Below are 17451 nucleotides of genomic sequence, written 5' to 3'. Positions count from 1 at the left end.
ATTGATACTTGTGTGGATGTGAATCTATACCACATATGACACAAGTGTCGTTGACAATTTTGCCCCTGCAGTTCGTTTCTGGTGGGAGGAATATGTGGCAAGACTTTTTGAAGAAGTTAGGGTTATTTTGGGAATAGAAAATGTATCTGCAATTAGCTGTAAGTTTTCCTTTTTAAGTAATAATCAAGCAAGGCTGTATGTTGTTTTGAATTGAAAACCAAATTACAGTCCCAGGGCCCACAATGGAGGGTGGTGATGGGCTAGGTAGAGGGCTTGGACCTACTATCTCGACTTGTGGCCCAGGCTTGTGTATTGTATACATGGCCCACCAATTTTCATTTTGGTCTTGGACTCAGGTCAATTTTAGCATGACCCAACATCATATGTACTGTCATATCCTACACATGAGGTAGTTACCCTAAGTTGGAATGCACATGATCATTCCCCCAATTCATACTCTGGTAGACTATGACACTTGATACACAGGCATTCAGAAATTGTACACGTGGCATGCATGAACTCAAATGGTAGGACCCACTGTCTCTTATTCAGCCCTAAAATCAGATTGGTTGAACAATTCTAACCTCCAATTTTTGGAAACTCGTTTGTTGAGATAAGGCCATTCAATGTTTTTCATCTGAACCGTCCAAAAATAATCCAAAAATCAGATAACCAAGCGAACATACATTTTGGTCCATGACTCTGACCCAAAAATCTGGACAGTTTAATTTTGAGGAGTAGAAATGCTCTGATGCTTTCATAGCACTGTAAGTTATAGTGCTCCTAGATGCAGTGGGACAATTAACCACTGATCCAGACCGTTCGTTAGGTCTAAGACACGTTTCATAGGCTACCATGAAAACATCACATCGATCGCAAACAAATATTTATCCATTTGATCAATGGCTTTAATTTGGACGGTCAAGATTGTTTACACAAAAAAAAGGTCAGAATCAACGATTTTATCCATCTATTTGTCAGGGCCCATCATGGATTGCTTATGATTCTAAACAATCACTTTTCTTAGGCAATATTAACCGTTCATTCCATCCATGGGTTGGAAAAGAGATGGTTATAGAAAATAAGCCGAATCAATGATGTATTGGATCATCCGATCAGTACGATTGTTGCCCTCAATAGACGGCTTGGATCGATCGATTGGACTGTCCAAGTGAATCGATGCAACCGGGGGCATGTAACCGTGGGTTATCGTAGTCCCCCGTAACCCCAACCCCGGTAGGGCCCACCGTGATGTTTGTGTTATATCCACTCCGTCCATCCGTTTTGCGAGCTCATTTTAAGATATGAAGCCAAGCATGAGGGAGATATAAACATCAAGTGGCCCGCACCATAGGTACATTGAGGATGGAAAAACCCACCATTGAAACCTTTTTGGGGCCCACCAAGATTTTTATATTCCATCCAACACGTTCATAAAAGTGATTCTCACCTGGATGGAAGGGAAAACGCAAATATCAGCCCGATCCAAAACTAACGTGGCCCCCAGATGGTTTCAACGGTGGATATTCAATCCATATTGTTTCTTGTGGTGTGACCCAATTTAGTCTTGGATGTCCCTCATGAAAATAGTATGGTGAAACAGATGGACGGGTTGGGTATAATACAAACATTAGGTTGGGCACCACAGTGCTTGGAGTTAAGTGCCGGCGTATCATCCATCCCACTCTGCTAGAGTATCAAAGCATCAAAGCACTTTCACCAACAAAAACCCCCGACTTTTGAAAAATCTCCCAATCTTTCAACACAGCAATGCTCAGCGCCACCGGACTCTCTCCGTTCTTCACTGTAAGACTCTCTCTCTCTCTCTCTCTCTCTCTCTCTCCCCCCCCCCCCTCTAATCCAATCTCTACATTCTCAGAGCCGCCATGAAACCAAAAGGGTGCTCAAATCCTCAAGAAATCTCCAGATTGGTAGGGTTTTTACTGTCAGAGCTGGGCCCAAGAAGATTTCTTTCGATGGAGAATGCAGGAAATCATTGCAAGCTGGTATAGATAAGCTTGCTGATGCCGTGTCTGTAACCTTAGGACCCAAAGGTATATATGTTCATTGGAATTTCTATGCATTTTAGTTGGTTTTTTACTTTGTACCGATTGTATTTTTTTATTTTTTTTTGGTTGATATTGATTCAGTTTGGTATTGATTATATATTTTCTTAGTTAAGAATGGATTTTTTTTTTTTTTTAAAATTTATTTTTAAAGTATCGTTTTGTTGGGAAGTGTGAATTTTGACGATGATTTGTTATGGCGGGAATTGGGTTTGTTACAAAAGCATGGATTTTGGTTGTAGCTTGTCAATTGGGTAAGTTAGGTATGTGGTGCCTGCCTTTTGGCAATGTGGACTGTTCATCTGGTGGGGTCTGTCACGAATGGGTCATGCCCTGGGGACTGACTTTGTGACTTTCTTTAATTCCATTTCCGTCTTCTTCTGACATGATATAAGTAGAGGTGTACACGAACCAAGCTACCTCGGTTAGCTCGCTTGACTCGAAAAAGCTCGATTCGACTCGGTTCGAAGCTGAGTTCGAGCTGATTTTTTGAGCTCGAAAATGAATTCGAGCCGAGTTTGAGCTGGCCCCAGCTCGACTCAGATCGAACATGGCTTGAATTGAACACGGATCGAACCAGTTCAGTGACTCGGTTACTTTGATATTGATGTTGCTCACCAAGTGTTTGATGAAATGACTTAACGAAGTGTGGCTGGTGGCAAGGAAGGTATGTATATGAAACCAATACCTTTTTTTCTTGATTTTTATGTTGCTTAGAAGGTGTTTGATAAAATACCTGGAAAACCATTGCTATTGTCTCAGACTCTCAAATACGATGAGATTTTGAAGGTGCAGTCCAGGTGTTTGTGAAAATGCTGCACAGACGAACTTGGCTCGAACTGGCCCGAGCTGCTGACCGAACCGAGCTGAGCAGGCCAGTCAGGCTCGAGGACCGAGCCGAGCCGAGGCCAGCTCAACTCGGTTCGACTCGACGTACACCCCTAGATATAAGATAGTTTTTTTTTTTTTTTCCTTTGAAGAAGAGTGATTCTTGTGTTCTAGCGGTTTTAACCCTAGATGGCTGTTGGGATCTCTTGTAGTAGTCCCCTTGCCCCCATCTGGGGGTTTCTTCTATATTTCTGGTTCTCAAAATCAGAAGGCTGCCGGAATTTCTATTCCACAACCTGTTACATCAGTCTAGGGGGTGCAACTCGGTCGGGTTGGGTCAACCCAAGCCCGACCCGACCTCAAGAGGACTCAACTGACAACCCAACCCAACCTAGGTTCCAACCTGAGTTGCCCAACTTGAACCAAGCCCAATTTCCTCTATACTCAACCCAAGCCAGCTCAACCCGACCAAAACATGTGATTATTCCTAGCCTGATCTAACCCGACCTAAATTTGCCCAACTTGAACCCAATCAATTTCAAATCGGGTTGCTTGACCCCTTGACCTGGACAACCTGACCCAAACTTGGGTTGGGTCAAAGAGTTTTGGGTTAACCCAAACTGAAGTTGCAGGCTTACATAGGTCCAAGACTGGATTTGATCATTGCAAGTGGTATGATTTGACTCTTTTCACTGTAACTTCAATTCTTCAGTTGGGCTACAACAATTGGAGGAAGCTCAAGATATATATAGTTTTATGTTCAGGATCAAATGTTGTAACTTCTGTTTGCATTAGTCCTGCAGTATTCTCTGTGTAGGTTTGCTAATTCCACATTTTGTATGTGGATCCCAGCTCCTCCACATGCTCTTGCATTTCCAACCTGAGTTGCCCAACTTGAACCAAGCCCAATTTCCTCTATACTCAACCCAAGCCAGCTCAACCCGACCAAAACATGTGATTATTCCTAGCCCGATCTAACCCGACCTAAATTTGCCCAACTTGAACCCAATCAATTTCAAATCAGGTTTCTTGACCCCTTGACCTGGACAACCTGACCCAAACTTGGGTTGGGTCAAAGAGTTTTGGGTTAACCCAAACTGAAGTTGCAGGCTTACATAGGTCCAAGACTGGATTTGATCATTGCAAGTGGTATGATTTGACTCTTTTCACTGTAACTTCAATTCTTCAGTTGGGCTACAACAATTGGAGGAAGCTCAAGATATATATAGTTTTATGTTCAGGATCAAATGTTGTAACTTCTGTTTGCATTAGTCCTGCAGTATTCTCTGTGTAGGTTTGCTAATTCCACATTTTGTATGTGGATCCCAGCTCCTCCACATGCTCCTGCATTTCCAACCTGAGTTGCCCAACTTGAACCAAGCCCAATTTCCTCTATACTCAACCCAAGCCAGCTCAACCCGACCAAAACATGTGATTATTCCTAGCCCGATCTAACCCGACCTAAATTTGCCCAACTTGAACCCAATCAATTTCAAATCAGGTTTCTTGACCCCTTGACCTGGACAACCTGACCCAAACTTGGGTTGGGTCAAAGAGTTTTGGGTTAACCCAAACTGAAGTTGCAGGCTTACATAGGTCCAAGACTGGATTTGATCATTGCAAGTGGTATGATTTGACTCTTTTCACTGTAACTTCAATTCTTCAGTTGGGCTATAACAATTGGAGGAAGCTCAAGATATATATATATATATATATATATAGTTTTATGTTCAGGATCAAATGTTGTAACTTCTGTTTGCATTAGTCCTGCAGTATTCTCTGTGTAGGTTTGCTAATTCCACATTTTGTATGTGGATCCCAGCTCCTCCACATGCTCCTGCATTTGCCAACCTCGCGACTTGTTTGAGATCCAAGTTTTCCGTCAGGTGGGTGCTACTGTATTTGTGCCCTGGCCCAAGAATTAGGCTGGAAACTCATCTTGTGGACCGCGATGTATGAAAGAAAATGGTTAAAATGCCATGGCCAAGTTTTTACATTCTGTTTGTTTGTTTGGTTCACCATTGGCACCCGGTGAATGAAGTGCCCTGAGCAGCAAGGGTGCAGTGGTCAAATGTTCCATACCTGGATGTGGCTGGGATGTAGACATATTCAAATGACCATGCCTTTTCTTTGTCTATGTTTGCCTCACTAAGTGAGCGAGCTGGATTTTTATTTGCATGATGCAGGTCGTAACGTTGTTCTAGATGGACCTGACATACCAAAAGTAATTAATGATGGAGTGACAATTGCTCGGTCCATTGAGCTCTCCGATGCCATTGAGAATGCAGGGGCAATGCTCATTCAAGAGGTCATGCTTTCTGCATTATTCTGTTCAATGTGTTGTTATTTATACTGTCGGTACATAAACGACTTGAAAGCTATTATCCTGTGAGGCACTGTTTGATGCTTGATCAGAAGAAAGTGAGCTTTTTTGGTCGACATAGAAATTGTATGGGTGGTACCTACTTTTCAGTAATATAAGCTGTTGGATGGTGAAATTCATGATGGGATGGGCCATGCCACCATTATCTCCCCGTAAGATGATCCTAGGCAATGCAATGAAAATGAAAAATTGCCAGTGGTCCACATTTAGTGGGCCCTATTTGGATGGTTAGAATCATACGAATGGGGAGTTTTTTGGGGTATTTGGGACATTTGTAGTTTGTCCCAGGCCAATGCCCAATCAAACATTTTATATTATCTCCAACTTTATCTGAATGGGAATTTCTTATTACAGGTTGCACTTAAGACAAATGATTTAGCAGGCGATGGGACTACTACGGCAATCATTTTGGCTCGCGAGATGGTTAAGTTAGGGTTATTAGCTGTTGCTTCTGGGGCTAATCCAGTTTCTTTGAAGAAAGGCATTGATAAAACTGCTCATGAGCTGGTTAAGGTCCTAAAGACTAGATGTAGACCTGTTAAAGGGAGGGAGGATATAAAAGGTACCACATATTCTTGGGAAGCATTCCACTAGTTTGTACAATTGGGTCCAATGCTTCAGTACCTGATCATTGGTATATGGAACCTAGCCATACAATTTTCATGCCACAAATCAAAGGGTTAGGATTGTCTCGTCAAGGTGTCTTCTGGGGCATCAGATGAACAATTTGGATCCCCAAACTGTGGGTCCCACTTGTACAAAGTGAGGACCTGACCATACTGTACATATCATCTAGTCGAGTATCATATAATTCCTCATGTTCATGATCTGAATTTTCTTCAGCATGCCATCTCGTATTTGGAAGAAATTCATGACAAGTGGGATTGTTTTTCAGCTGTGGCCTCAATTTCTGCTGGAAATGATGATTTCGTTGGAAATTTGATTGCGGAAGCCATAGATAAGATTGGCCCTGACGGAGTCATCACAATCGAATCATCCAAAACTTTCGAAACTACTATTGAAGTTGAAGAAGGAATGAAGGTAGTTTAATATATCTTAAATATGATTATAAGATGCATGAACACTCTCCTAAGAGAGATGTGGATAAGATTTGCACAAGAGGATTGAATAGAATTTTCATGGCACAAGTAGCATAAGCATTCAAAGTCTGTGCCATTCATTGGGTAGGCCCCACGGCCCACAGTGAACTTGCCCTGGCCCAAAATTGTGGTTGGTATAAAATTGATGGTTTGTAAATAAAAATAAAAATTTGACGAACGTCATGTAGTCAAGTATGCATGAGCCTGTGCCACACCAAACTCCACCATATGAATGGCTCAGGTATCACATTTCACAAAGATCTTCAATCTTCTTCACATCTATCTCCTTAGCAGGACTCACCTTTTGAAGTTCCTTTTGTTTATGGGTCATATGTTATGTTGTCTACAGATTGACAAGGGCTATGTATCTCCCCAATTCATCACAAACCAGGATAAATCGATTGTGGAGTTTCAGAATGCTAAAGTTCTAGTAACCGACCAAAAGATTTCAAACATTAAACACATCCTTCCTCTATTAGAAAAGACAACTCAGTTAAGCGTCCCGCTGTTGATAATTGCCGAAGACATCTCACGGGAAGTGCTGGCGACGCTGGTCATGAACAAGCTGAGCGGCGTACTTAATGTTGCAGCTATTGGGTGTCCGGGATTTGGTGACGGAAAGAAGGCTCTTCTGCAAGATATTGCTCTTATGACAGGTATCCATGTGCATGCTTTTGTCTTAATGGGTTCAGCAGTGATCTTGATTCTTGATGCTGTATTAGAAATGAGGGCTTGTGGTTTCAGCATTTTGTTTAGGCCATCTTTGGGTGTTCACGGTTCCCAAGGTTGGCATGATGCGCTTGCATCATATAATGGTTGAGATAAGAATGAGACCTTCCGTCCTTCCCGTTCCCCAACCCCCAGGGTGCAAGTCAGGCAGGTTGGGTCAGTTTGAGGGTCAACCCGAGCCCAACCCAACTTCAAGAGGGCCCAACCTGCAATCCAAATTGACCTGCATTCGAACCCGAGGTGCCAACCTGAAGTCCTCTATAGTAGACCCAACCTGACTCAAATTCATATGATTATTCCCTACCTGGCCTAACTTGACCCAAATTTGTTCAACCTGAACCCAACTGGACTTCAAATTGGGTTGGTGTTTTTCAACCCGAACCCAACCTCAAGACTTTGACAACCCGACCCAACCTGACCCAAACTCTGGTTGGGTCGGTTAGGTTTGGGTTGACCCGAATCCAAGCTTCAGCCCTATGGCTTGCATTTTCTGTACCTCAAACACAAAGTGCACTTAGTTTGCTTGGGTCGCTTGCCGAGCGAGATTTAGCTGTATAGACAAATCTCCATGGTTATGTAGTTCAATTTTGTGAGGAATCATCTACTACCTACATGTGTTTGCAGCATAAAGTCATCAGCAATAGTGTGACAAATATCGCAATAATATTGCGAAAATAAACTAAATGACATTATCATGAGATTTTTAAAATCTTCCAAGATTTTAAAATATTGCGTTTTATCACGAGATATTAACTTAAAAGATGATAAAAACCTTAAGAATTTTGTTATATAAATATATATTTAACTTTTACATTTATTTAGTAATTTGCAATAAAGATTTTTAAATATTTTTATTTTCAGCGAGATTTTCCTGATAATATCCCGAGAAAAACCTCGAAATTTGAAGATCTCTCGAGAAATTTCTGGGTTGAGAAATTGCCGAAAATAGGATTTGTCACATGGATCAGCGATATGTTTGTTGATCCACTTAGGATTAAAGTATGTGATTCATTGATTTGTCATGGGTTGGGCCATGGTGTGCATTTGCTACTGTTTAATCATGTGTATGTCAAAATACAAAATTTCCTAATCATGCGCACCATTTTTGGAGGGTAACCCAAAAATCCATTGAATGGATGATCCTAATCCTCGGATTTTGCCCGTTTAACCATTGAGAGATTGACCATTTCTAGTGTTGTCATAATCGTTATCGTATTGTAAATTGTAATTGTGTATAAATCGTATCGTTTCGTAAATTGTAAGATTTTTTCTGACTTTCTTAAAATATCATAAATTTTGAAAAAAAATTGTAAGTAAAATAGAAAAATAAAAAACACATCAACCACCCATTCTCTCATGAACATGCACAAAAAATACTAATCTTGAACTATCATGATCAATTGTATACAGTGTATCTGTAAGTGTATAAACATCAACCCTTTGTTCATGTACATGTATTCAAAATTCATTTGTATAATTCAAAAAGAAAAATCCTTTGCCCATTGACATGTACTCACTATTTATTTCTATAATTCAAAGATAACAAAATGTGCAAAAAATGTTCAATAAATCTATTCTGGGCTCTCCCTTTGGCCATCAAAGTTGGCGTCATCATCATCCTCATCATCACCAAGAAAAAGATCAATTCCCACATCCTCTTCTTCAGAATTTGATGTTGAAACAAATTTATCTTCCTCCTCTTCTCTTGCTTTTGCTTTTCCCTTTGCTTTACTTCTAATAGAAAGTTTACTAGGACCTACAAAATAGTTTATGCTTATCAGTTTAATATAACTACATGACACAATTAATTGTAATTGTGTAAGTCTACAATAGTACAAAACAAAACAATCATACCATGTCGCCCTTCTGGTTATGAGGTAGTTCCTATTACCTCAATCACCCTTTAATGCCTCAATAATACATCCACCAATGTTCATCTAGTTGTTAGGAAAGGCAACATCCTCCTTTTTGGTGATCCACTCATCATTAGATTTCATATCCGATGAGCAAATTGGATTGATGCCCTGATTTTTCTCTCTTTTTGCATGGACTTCAAGTTGAAGATTGTACTTTACAAAAAAACAAGAGCATTCAATCTTTGTTGCTTGATTTTGTTCCTCTTTTTATAGTGTATCTGTATAAACATATAGTTTCATAATTTATTTTGGTTTACTAGTATATAATTATTAAATAAGTCTATAAATAATTAACAATGAGATTCATGAAATTAATTCAATAATTTTTCACTTGCTCAAAAAGTTCTCTAGTTGCACTCACAACCAATATCACTGCATGTTGGACTCTAACTACGAATGATTGGCTTTTGTAATTCTGGACATCATCCGTGTAAAATCTTTATAAAAAAAAATCTCCCACCATAAACCTATGAATCATGTAATATAAAGATTAAATAATTAAATATTAAACTAAATAACCTGAAAATCAAAATAGACACACAACTAGTTAAAGTCAACACACAATTAAAAAGCAAAATAATTTAAAAGTTGCCAAGTTGCTTTGTCATTCTTGTTAACTTTGCAGTTTCTCTTTCAAACAAACCATAGGTCCTTTTGAACTTGTTCATTTATTTGTCAATAATGACCCTTTACCTTGAATTTGGAATTATTCTTTCAATACAATCATATGGGCCAGTTTTGATTTCTAAATCCGCTTGGTGGTTCTCATCATGCTAAAACCTTGGATTTAAAAAGGAAGCCACTTGCATGTAAGGACCCGTGGAGCTGAAAATTCCACTGCTCGTCTATTATGTACCAAGTTGCTAAATACTGTTTCTTAACTTCCCCCAAATCTTTGCTAGTCTGTTTTGCCCAATCCATAATTTCATAAATGTATCCTATGGCCGGCTTCTCATCTGAGTGAGCTAATCTTAGTACCTTAACCAATGGAGAGTAGTCTTTAAAAAATACTTGATGGATGGCCAAAAGCTACATCGGCCAAGAGTATATCACGCACATGCTTTCCCTTTGAGGCCTTGGACAAATTGTGTTCTTTTCATTCCTATTGGGTAAACATCAGCCGCAAGCCAATCCTCCTCTCATGTATACTCTTCAATGCTAAATAATACGTTAAAAATCGTGTCACGGCCAGTCTAGTCAATTCACCTTTTGTATGCTTTTTCAACAAGTTCAAGACTCAACAATGCATGTAAATGTAGACTATTATAGCTCTTGCCTTTTCCATGTCATTGCATGAACTTGCAATTTTCCAATCTTTGCAAACATAAGATCTATACAATAGCCTGCACATAGAGACAAACAACTTCTCTTCTCCATTAATATGTGACTTGCTTTTACATATGTGGATGCATTATCTGTAACAACTTTTACAATATTCTGCTCACCTTTCTCATCAATAACAGATTCAAGTAAAGCTAACAAATTGTCCACATTCTTGAAAATGCCAGATGTATGAACAAATTTTAAAAAACTGTACCACTCGGACCATTAAACAAAAAGTTGGTAATAGACCGATTCACTCCATCTGTCCACCCGTCTGATGTGATCGTGTTTCTTATTTCGACCAATTCTTTTTTTTACACTAAAAGTAACTTCTCTATGTCGTTAACCTTCAACTTCAAAATCTTGTTTTACACTTATGGTAACTTGGTAGCTTCAACCCAGGGTTTGAATGTGCTAACTGCTTTCATCATTGGTGCAAAAAGGGGCTTTTCACAAGATTAAATGGTAGAGCATTCGCATAAAGGAAGCGAGCAATAGTAAGAGATACAATTTTTTATTTTTTATTTCCATCTCTTTTGTTCCAAATTCTATTTAGAGTGGCCTGTTATTTTTCTTTTCCTCCAATCTTTTTTCTAACAAAATCATCCATAGACATCCTCTTCCTTTTTTCTCTATCACCCTTGCCCAATTCGTCCACAATATGTACGATTGAAACTCTTCCAACATTGTAGATAACTTCTTGTTGTTGTTTCTTTTCACTATAATTGTTTTCTAACAGCTTAAATTTCTCGACAACATCATCACCCATTTGTGATACATGCCGCTACATTTTTTTTTTTTTTTTTTTTGAAGTTCTGGTTAGGTGATGTTTCGGAATACACCTTCCCCCAACCATTCTTGCTCACGAAATTGCATTTGAGGAGAAGGTTATTATTCTGATCCACCTTTGAGCAATAGTCCCACGCTGGGTTTGTTATTCATTGCCTTGGACTTCTTCTGCATCTTCAACAACAATCAATACACCCCCACCTATTAGGAAAAAAAATTTCTTTAGCTAAAAAATAAGTATATAAAACATTAAGAGTGAAAATAATCTTGAAGTAACAAAAAAGAAAAAGAAAAAAAGAAAACACAATTATCGAACATTTTCAATGCACTTATCCTATGGGGGGAAGATAGGAGAGAGAAGATTAGATGAGTTTATGTTATATTGTACCTATTTTGTGTAGAATCCGAATGGAGAAAGTGACATTCGATTCCATTGACCGACAAAAAAGATATGTTGCTTTCTTTCTCTAGGTTTTTTAAGGCTAAAAAAACTCCAAAATCCTTCTCTTTATTAAAAGAAACAAAAAAGTATTTTATTTATATTTATTTATTTCGGTTTTTAATGTGGGCGACCAACTTCATTGCATTACCAGAATCCATATTGTATATTTGAAACAAGTTGACCTTCTTGCTTCTCTCATGGTACAATCCTCTTCCCTTGGTGCTATCAACTAGTGGAGAGAAGGGACTCTCCTAAAAAAGGCCCGAGAAAAACGGCTTCAGCAGCATTAAGGTGGTTGGTTCCCCCACCGTGGCTTAGGAGGGACTTTCTATGACTCCCCGGTTGGTGATCTAGTCTCCCTTTCCTCCTTGTTGCCTTTGGAGAAGACCACTCCAGTAATGTCTATCCTTCGGGTGGGTCTTAGAAAACTTGAAAAAAAAAACAAAAGAATTAAAAAAAAGGGGGGGAAATATGTTAAAAATAAAAACGAAGAGGATTTTTCAACTTTTTTTTTTCTTCAGTGAATTACAATGGGAGTCAAATCGCATGATTCAAATCCAAGTCATGAATCATAGATTCAGATAACACTGCCCATTTCCATTGGATGGCTGCCAATTTGATTGTTAGGATCTTCCGATCAGTGTGATTCATTCCATCAACATGGTGAACAATGTTCATGCAGTATGGATTCTGGATTGATGTACGTTATGCCACACCCATGGCAGATGGATTGCCGCCATCTGATAACGTACACCATACTCAGTTATAGTCTTGTCAATTTATGGTTGTTTAATGTGATAATGCTTGTATGCTGCTGCTCAAATGTCCTTGTTTGTGAATGCATGAGTATTCCTTTTTGTTGCTAATATTGGTAGTGACCACAAACAGGTGCAGATTTTATAGCGGGTGATCTGGGCTTGACGCTTGAAAGCGCAACATCAGACCAGCTTGGTATTGCTCAAAAGATTACTATAACAAACAATTCAACGACCATCGTCGCTGACTCCACTACTAGAGCTGAGATTCGAGCAAGGATCTCACAGATAAAGAAAGATCTGGCTGAAACAGACAGCGCATACCAGTCAAGGAAGCTCTCTGAGAGGATTGCAAAACTCTCTGGTGGTGTTGCTGTAATCAAGGTGACCTGCCTTGCATCTCTTTCATTTGCTATGGAAATTATCAGAAGAAGATTGATAGTAAAAAAGAGAGACTATCTCCACCTTGCCATCGGTTGAAGGCATGAGGCCATTTGAGAAAACCTGAAAATTGATAGGACCCTCCTGTTTTGTGGGGCTCTTTATTTCAAGGTTGCCTAGAAAGTGAAAATTATAGTTCTTGTGGCCCAACTAAACTGGGTCTTGAAAACTAGATTCTAGTTTTTAGCTGTGCATTTCGAATCACTTGTTCAATTTTTGTATCAATTTCCACACAATAAATCACTCAAATAGCTATGGGGGTTAGAAAATTTTCATAGCCCATTTGTTTAGAATGCAAAATGCAGACATGGAGAACCCCTGTGGATCCATAGTAGCTGGTAAACTGCAGAATCCAACAATTGTTCCGTTGTTTGGTTTGGGTTTATTCGTTTTTGGATGGAAAGCTAGGAAAAGGGAATTGATTTCCCCCTCTTTTGGTTTCTCAAACAAGGCAACTGTCACATCAGGGGAATTGTATTGTTTTCCACCTAAACAAACAGGAATTATATGATCTCGACCTACGTATATCTACAGTATTCTTGAGCCTTGGATTTATACAACTGAGCCCATGGTTCACTGATCCTGATCATTGTTCTGATGACTCCTGCAGTGGATGGACCATGCCTGAAAACTCTTCTGATGGGACAATCCTATCCCTTCAATCCGTGGCCAGAAATAGATGGTTAAGAAGGAAAACAACGATGGTCTACGTTCAACAGAAATAAGAAAGCTGAACATTGGGCTGTGAGATTCATCCAGTCTGGGAATTTTTCTGGATCAATCCATCCATGTTTGTCCTATCAGATCAATGGATGGGTTGCTGAAACATAGGACGATAGTCTCTTAGGCATTGTATAATTCCTCAACTTTCTTATATTCTCTCTGCCCCAGAATTTTAGACTTCTGATAGTCTTTTATACCCCGATTCTTGTGATTCATGTTAGGGTGTTGCTGTGGGTTCTGAGAAATGCACATGAAATTTAGGTAGGAGCGCCCACTGAGACCGAACTCGAAGATAGGAAGCTCAGAATCGAGGACGCGAAGAGTGCTACTTTTGCTGCCATTGATGAAGGTATAGCACCAGGTGGTGGGGCGACATTCGTACATCTGTCGAAGCATATTCCAGTCATAAAGGATCTGATGGAAGATCCAGAAGAGCAGATTGGTGCTGACATAGTCAGGAAGGTGATTGTGTCTTTCCCTTTACAAAGTAGATCATTTATGTTAACTTGCTTTTCAGGTTCACGAGAACAATATGCATATTTTGTAATTTATACCTTTTGAAATATGGAAGACTCTCCGTGATTATTATTATTATTATTATTATTACTTCTTTAAAAATAAAAATAAAAAATCCAACATTTGGATGCACTATCAAATTGAATTGCAATTACTAGCATAATTTAATGGCCATAACCAGATTGTAAATTTCTTTGGCATTTGTATTGGATTTTGGGCTCCCAATTGTAGTTACGTCACTTTTGAGTTGGAAAAATGTAATTGCAATTTTGCGGACTAGAATACTTCCTCATTATAAATGCTAGATATTGATTGAACTGAATATTTGCAACTCAATTCTCCAAACACAGCTTTAGGGACTCACATGAAGTTATGTGGATGGAGATTTGGGGTAGTGATGCAGGGGCATCTTGGTGTTATTCCAAGGATGCACCGTATCTTCACGCTGGGGTGGGGTGGCCCACGAGGTGGGGTCTGTGAGCTACAGAATGGTCACGAGGTGGAGCCCACTGTGGGCCCGTGCGATTCGGGGACCCGTGCACAGCGGGAATTGCCCACGGGAAGGTCTTGCTTGGGTTTGCTTGGGAGAGCTTGCATATAAGGATAAACCGGTCCTTCCCCATCAGCTCTGGAGCTTTTGGTGCATTGGTCGGTTATCCGCTATCAGAGTGTGAGCCCAGGGATTGAGTTTCCTCACCGGTGTGGGTGGATGATGCGGGAGCATCTTGGCCACCCCACCAGGTGGGGTCTATGAGATGCAGAATGTCCACGGGGTGGGGCCTATGTAGGACTGTGCGATTCGGGGACCCGTGTGATGCGGGGGCTGTCCACGGGGAGATCTCACCTGGGTTTGCCCGGGAAGGCCTGCATATAGGGATAAACCGGTCCTTCCCCATTAGCTCTAGAGCTTTTGGTGTGTTGGTCGGTTGTCCGCTATTAGTTGGAAACCAAGGAATATAGTCTAGGAGTGCAACTTGGGCTGGTTGTGTCGGGTTGAGGGTCAACCTGAGCCCGGCCTGACCTGACTTCAAGAGACCCAACCCGCAGGCTGAACTGATCGAATTCCAACCCGAGTAGTCTAACTTGAAGCCAACCCGAATTCCTCTATACTCAAACGCTAAACCAATCCAAACCTACCAACTACATGTGTTTAGTCTCAACGCAACATAAGCTGACCCAAATTTGCTCGACCCGAACTCAACCTGATCTCAAATCGGTTGTAGTTTTCCAACCCTAACCTGACACAAGGACCTTGACAACTGAATGTGAACTCGAATTGGGTCAATCGGGTTTACGATGACCCAAATCCAAGTTGCAGCTCTAGAACACACCCGTTCTAGATGTTTTTTCTGTTGTTGTTATTGTTATTATTATTAGTTTTTTGGGACATGATTTTTGGCAATGTTACCTAAAACACGAAACATTTTGATTTTAGCACTTGTTTCATTGATTCCATTGTTCAAAAAATGATTGAGCATTTTGGATTATGGGTCATTTGCGATCCAAATCGTTATTTTTAGCAACCCAAATTGGTGCTCTTGTTTTTATTATTGATTAATTTAATGCAAAAATGATGTAGAGATTTATACCTTTATTTATTTAGTTATAATATAACACTCACTATGCAGGTTCTATATCAATAACATTCATCATTTCATATATAAATTTCTATATGAATTCACTTCATACATAAAACTATCTTGCATACTCAGTTTATGCATTGATATGTATGATCCTACCCCTAATGTACTACGTATTGGAGGAAGTAGCGTTCTGGGTACCTGTTTTCGTATCACATAACAAAGTGACCCATGATCCTGGTAACCTTGGTTTTGGGGAAAGATAACCACCCCAAACGGCTTTGATTTTGAATTTTTGACTCAAAACACCATGTGTTGCTGATCAAATGGTGATTTAATGCACATCCACACGGTCCCGTGTTTTCCTTCAATTATGATTTTTGTCCATAGGGAAGTAATGATGGTAGATCATTTAGTACTTGTTTTGGTTTTGGTTGGAATATTTTAAAATTCTGCCCTTAACATGAGTATTGCACCATTCAGAAATTCTTTTCCAATCGAAAGTTTTAAATGTTGCAACATTTGGTGGAAAACAATGCAAAATTTTTGTGCCTGTTTAGCTTCTGGTATGAAATTATTTAATATTTTTTCTGCAGTAAGTGGTGCATCCAAGTTCCAAACGCATTAGCAATTGGACAGCTTCCGTCACATTTTATGCATTTTTAATATGAGTGGCCCATCTTAACAAGAGCATTCACATCTTCTCACTGGAGCTGTACAGAGGGGCCAACCCACTTGCAAAAAAACCAGCCAAGGCCACGTGGGTGGGCCCCACTGTGCATGGCTTCAGTAAGAAATCATGCATTCCAATCAGACGGATCTGACAGTATGAAGATTCCTGTGTTATCACTGCAAGCAGTCTTGAAGTGCACAAGATATTATGCCATGTTGCTGAGGCTGAAAATTTTCCATGATGATTATCAGGCACTGCTTGTACCTGCATCATTAATCGCTGTGAATGCGGGAGTCGAAGGATCAATTGTCGTGGAGAAGCTTCTAGCTTGTGACTGGGAGATTGGTTACAACGCGATGACCGATGTGTATGAAGATCTTATGAATGCAGGTGTCATAGATCCTTGCAGAGTTTTGAGGTGCGCACTCCAAAATGCAGCTTCTATTGCTGGGGTGATTCTGATGACCCAAGCTGTCCTTGTGGAGAAAACAAAGCAGCCCAAACCAGCTGTTCCTTATGTTCCTGGAATAACTCCTTAGCAACGACAAGAAAGAGGTACAACTGATTACTGGGTGCTACAGGCCATTGATCTGATGGGCCCCACTTGGATCTTTCTCAGAATATCTCGTGATGGTATGATTCTAATCCATCATCACTATGTAGTTTGGCAAAATCGATGAGAAAAGGTCAGAGATTGGACTCCTAGGATCTTCCAATCTTGGAGATTTTCCGAGCAGGTTACATCCAAAGTGGGCCCATCAGATCAGTGGTCCAGATTTCAGAACTGTTTGGCCTCACTTGTAGGAACAGTGCCCGAGGACATTATACAAACAGACCACACTGAGATCATATAATTCCTCGACCAATAATAGGAGACGTGATTCAGTGAGTTCCAAATCATAGACTCGGGTGGGGCCCACATCAGTATGCGGCGGATTGTACTTAGATGACTTTATTGGTCATGAGTGAGAATTTTGGCAAGAATGTAGTGTTTTTTTTTAGAGGCAGCTACTCTCTAAGGCTTGATCTACACAGTTTCTTGTGGAATTTATTTCATTTGATTGAAGAAGTTGGACAGGAATGTTATATGCACTGTTTTCGTTCCTGCCCATGTCTCACTTGTCTAGAACATCTGAGCCATGAAAAGGGTGGGCCACACCATAAAGATCACCTAGGATGAAAGCTGA

The 17451-nt window shown here is 40.0% G+C and overlaps 1 protein-coding gene across 2 annotated transcripts; it reads left to right on the top strand.

Moving 5' to 3' along the window:
- Positions 1–1224: 1224 nt before the first annotated feature.
- On the top strand, positions 1225–17320 carry LOC131221014 (ruBisCO large subunit-binding protein subunit alpha-like). 2 transcript variants are annotated; one of them, XM_058216076.1, is made up of 9 exons: positions 1234–1806; positions 1880–2054; positions 5081–5202; positions 5632–5839; positions 6173–6318; positions 6727–7033; positions 12465–12715; positions 13757–13957; positions 16516–17320. In XM_058216076.1, exons 1-9 carry the CDS (start codon positions 1771–1773, stop codon positions 16801–16803), a joined length of 1734 nt encoding a protein of 577 aa, XP_058072059.1. In that variant the 5' UTR covers positions 1234–1770; the 3' UTR covers positions 16804–17320. The 2 variants fall into 2 exon arrangements, with proteins under 2 accessions (XP_058072060.1, XP_058072059.1); XM_058216077.1 differs by lacking the exon at positions 16516–17320 and having other exon boundaries at positions 1225–1806; positions 13717–13900.
- Positions 17321–17451: the final 131 nt, after the last annotated feature.

The sequence above is a fragment of the Magnolia sinica genome, chromosome 12, assembly GCF_029962835.1.
Source record: "Magnolia sinica isolate HGM2019 chromosome 12, MsV1, whole genome shotgun sequence".
Lineage (NCBI taxonomy): Eukaryota > Viridiplantae > Streptophyta > Magnoliopsida > Magnoliales > Magnoliaceae > Magnolia > Magnolia sinica.
This window is presented reverse-complemented; position numbering and strand designations above follow the sequence as displayed.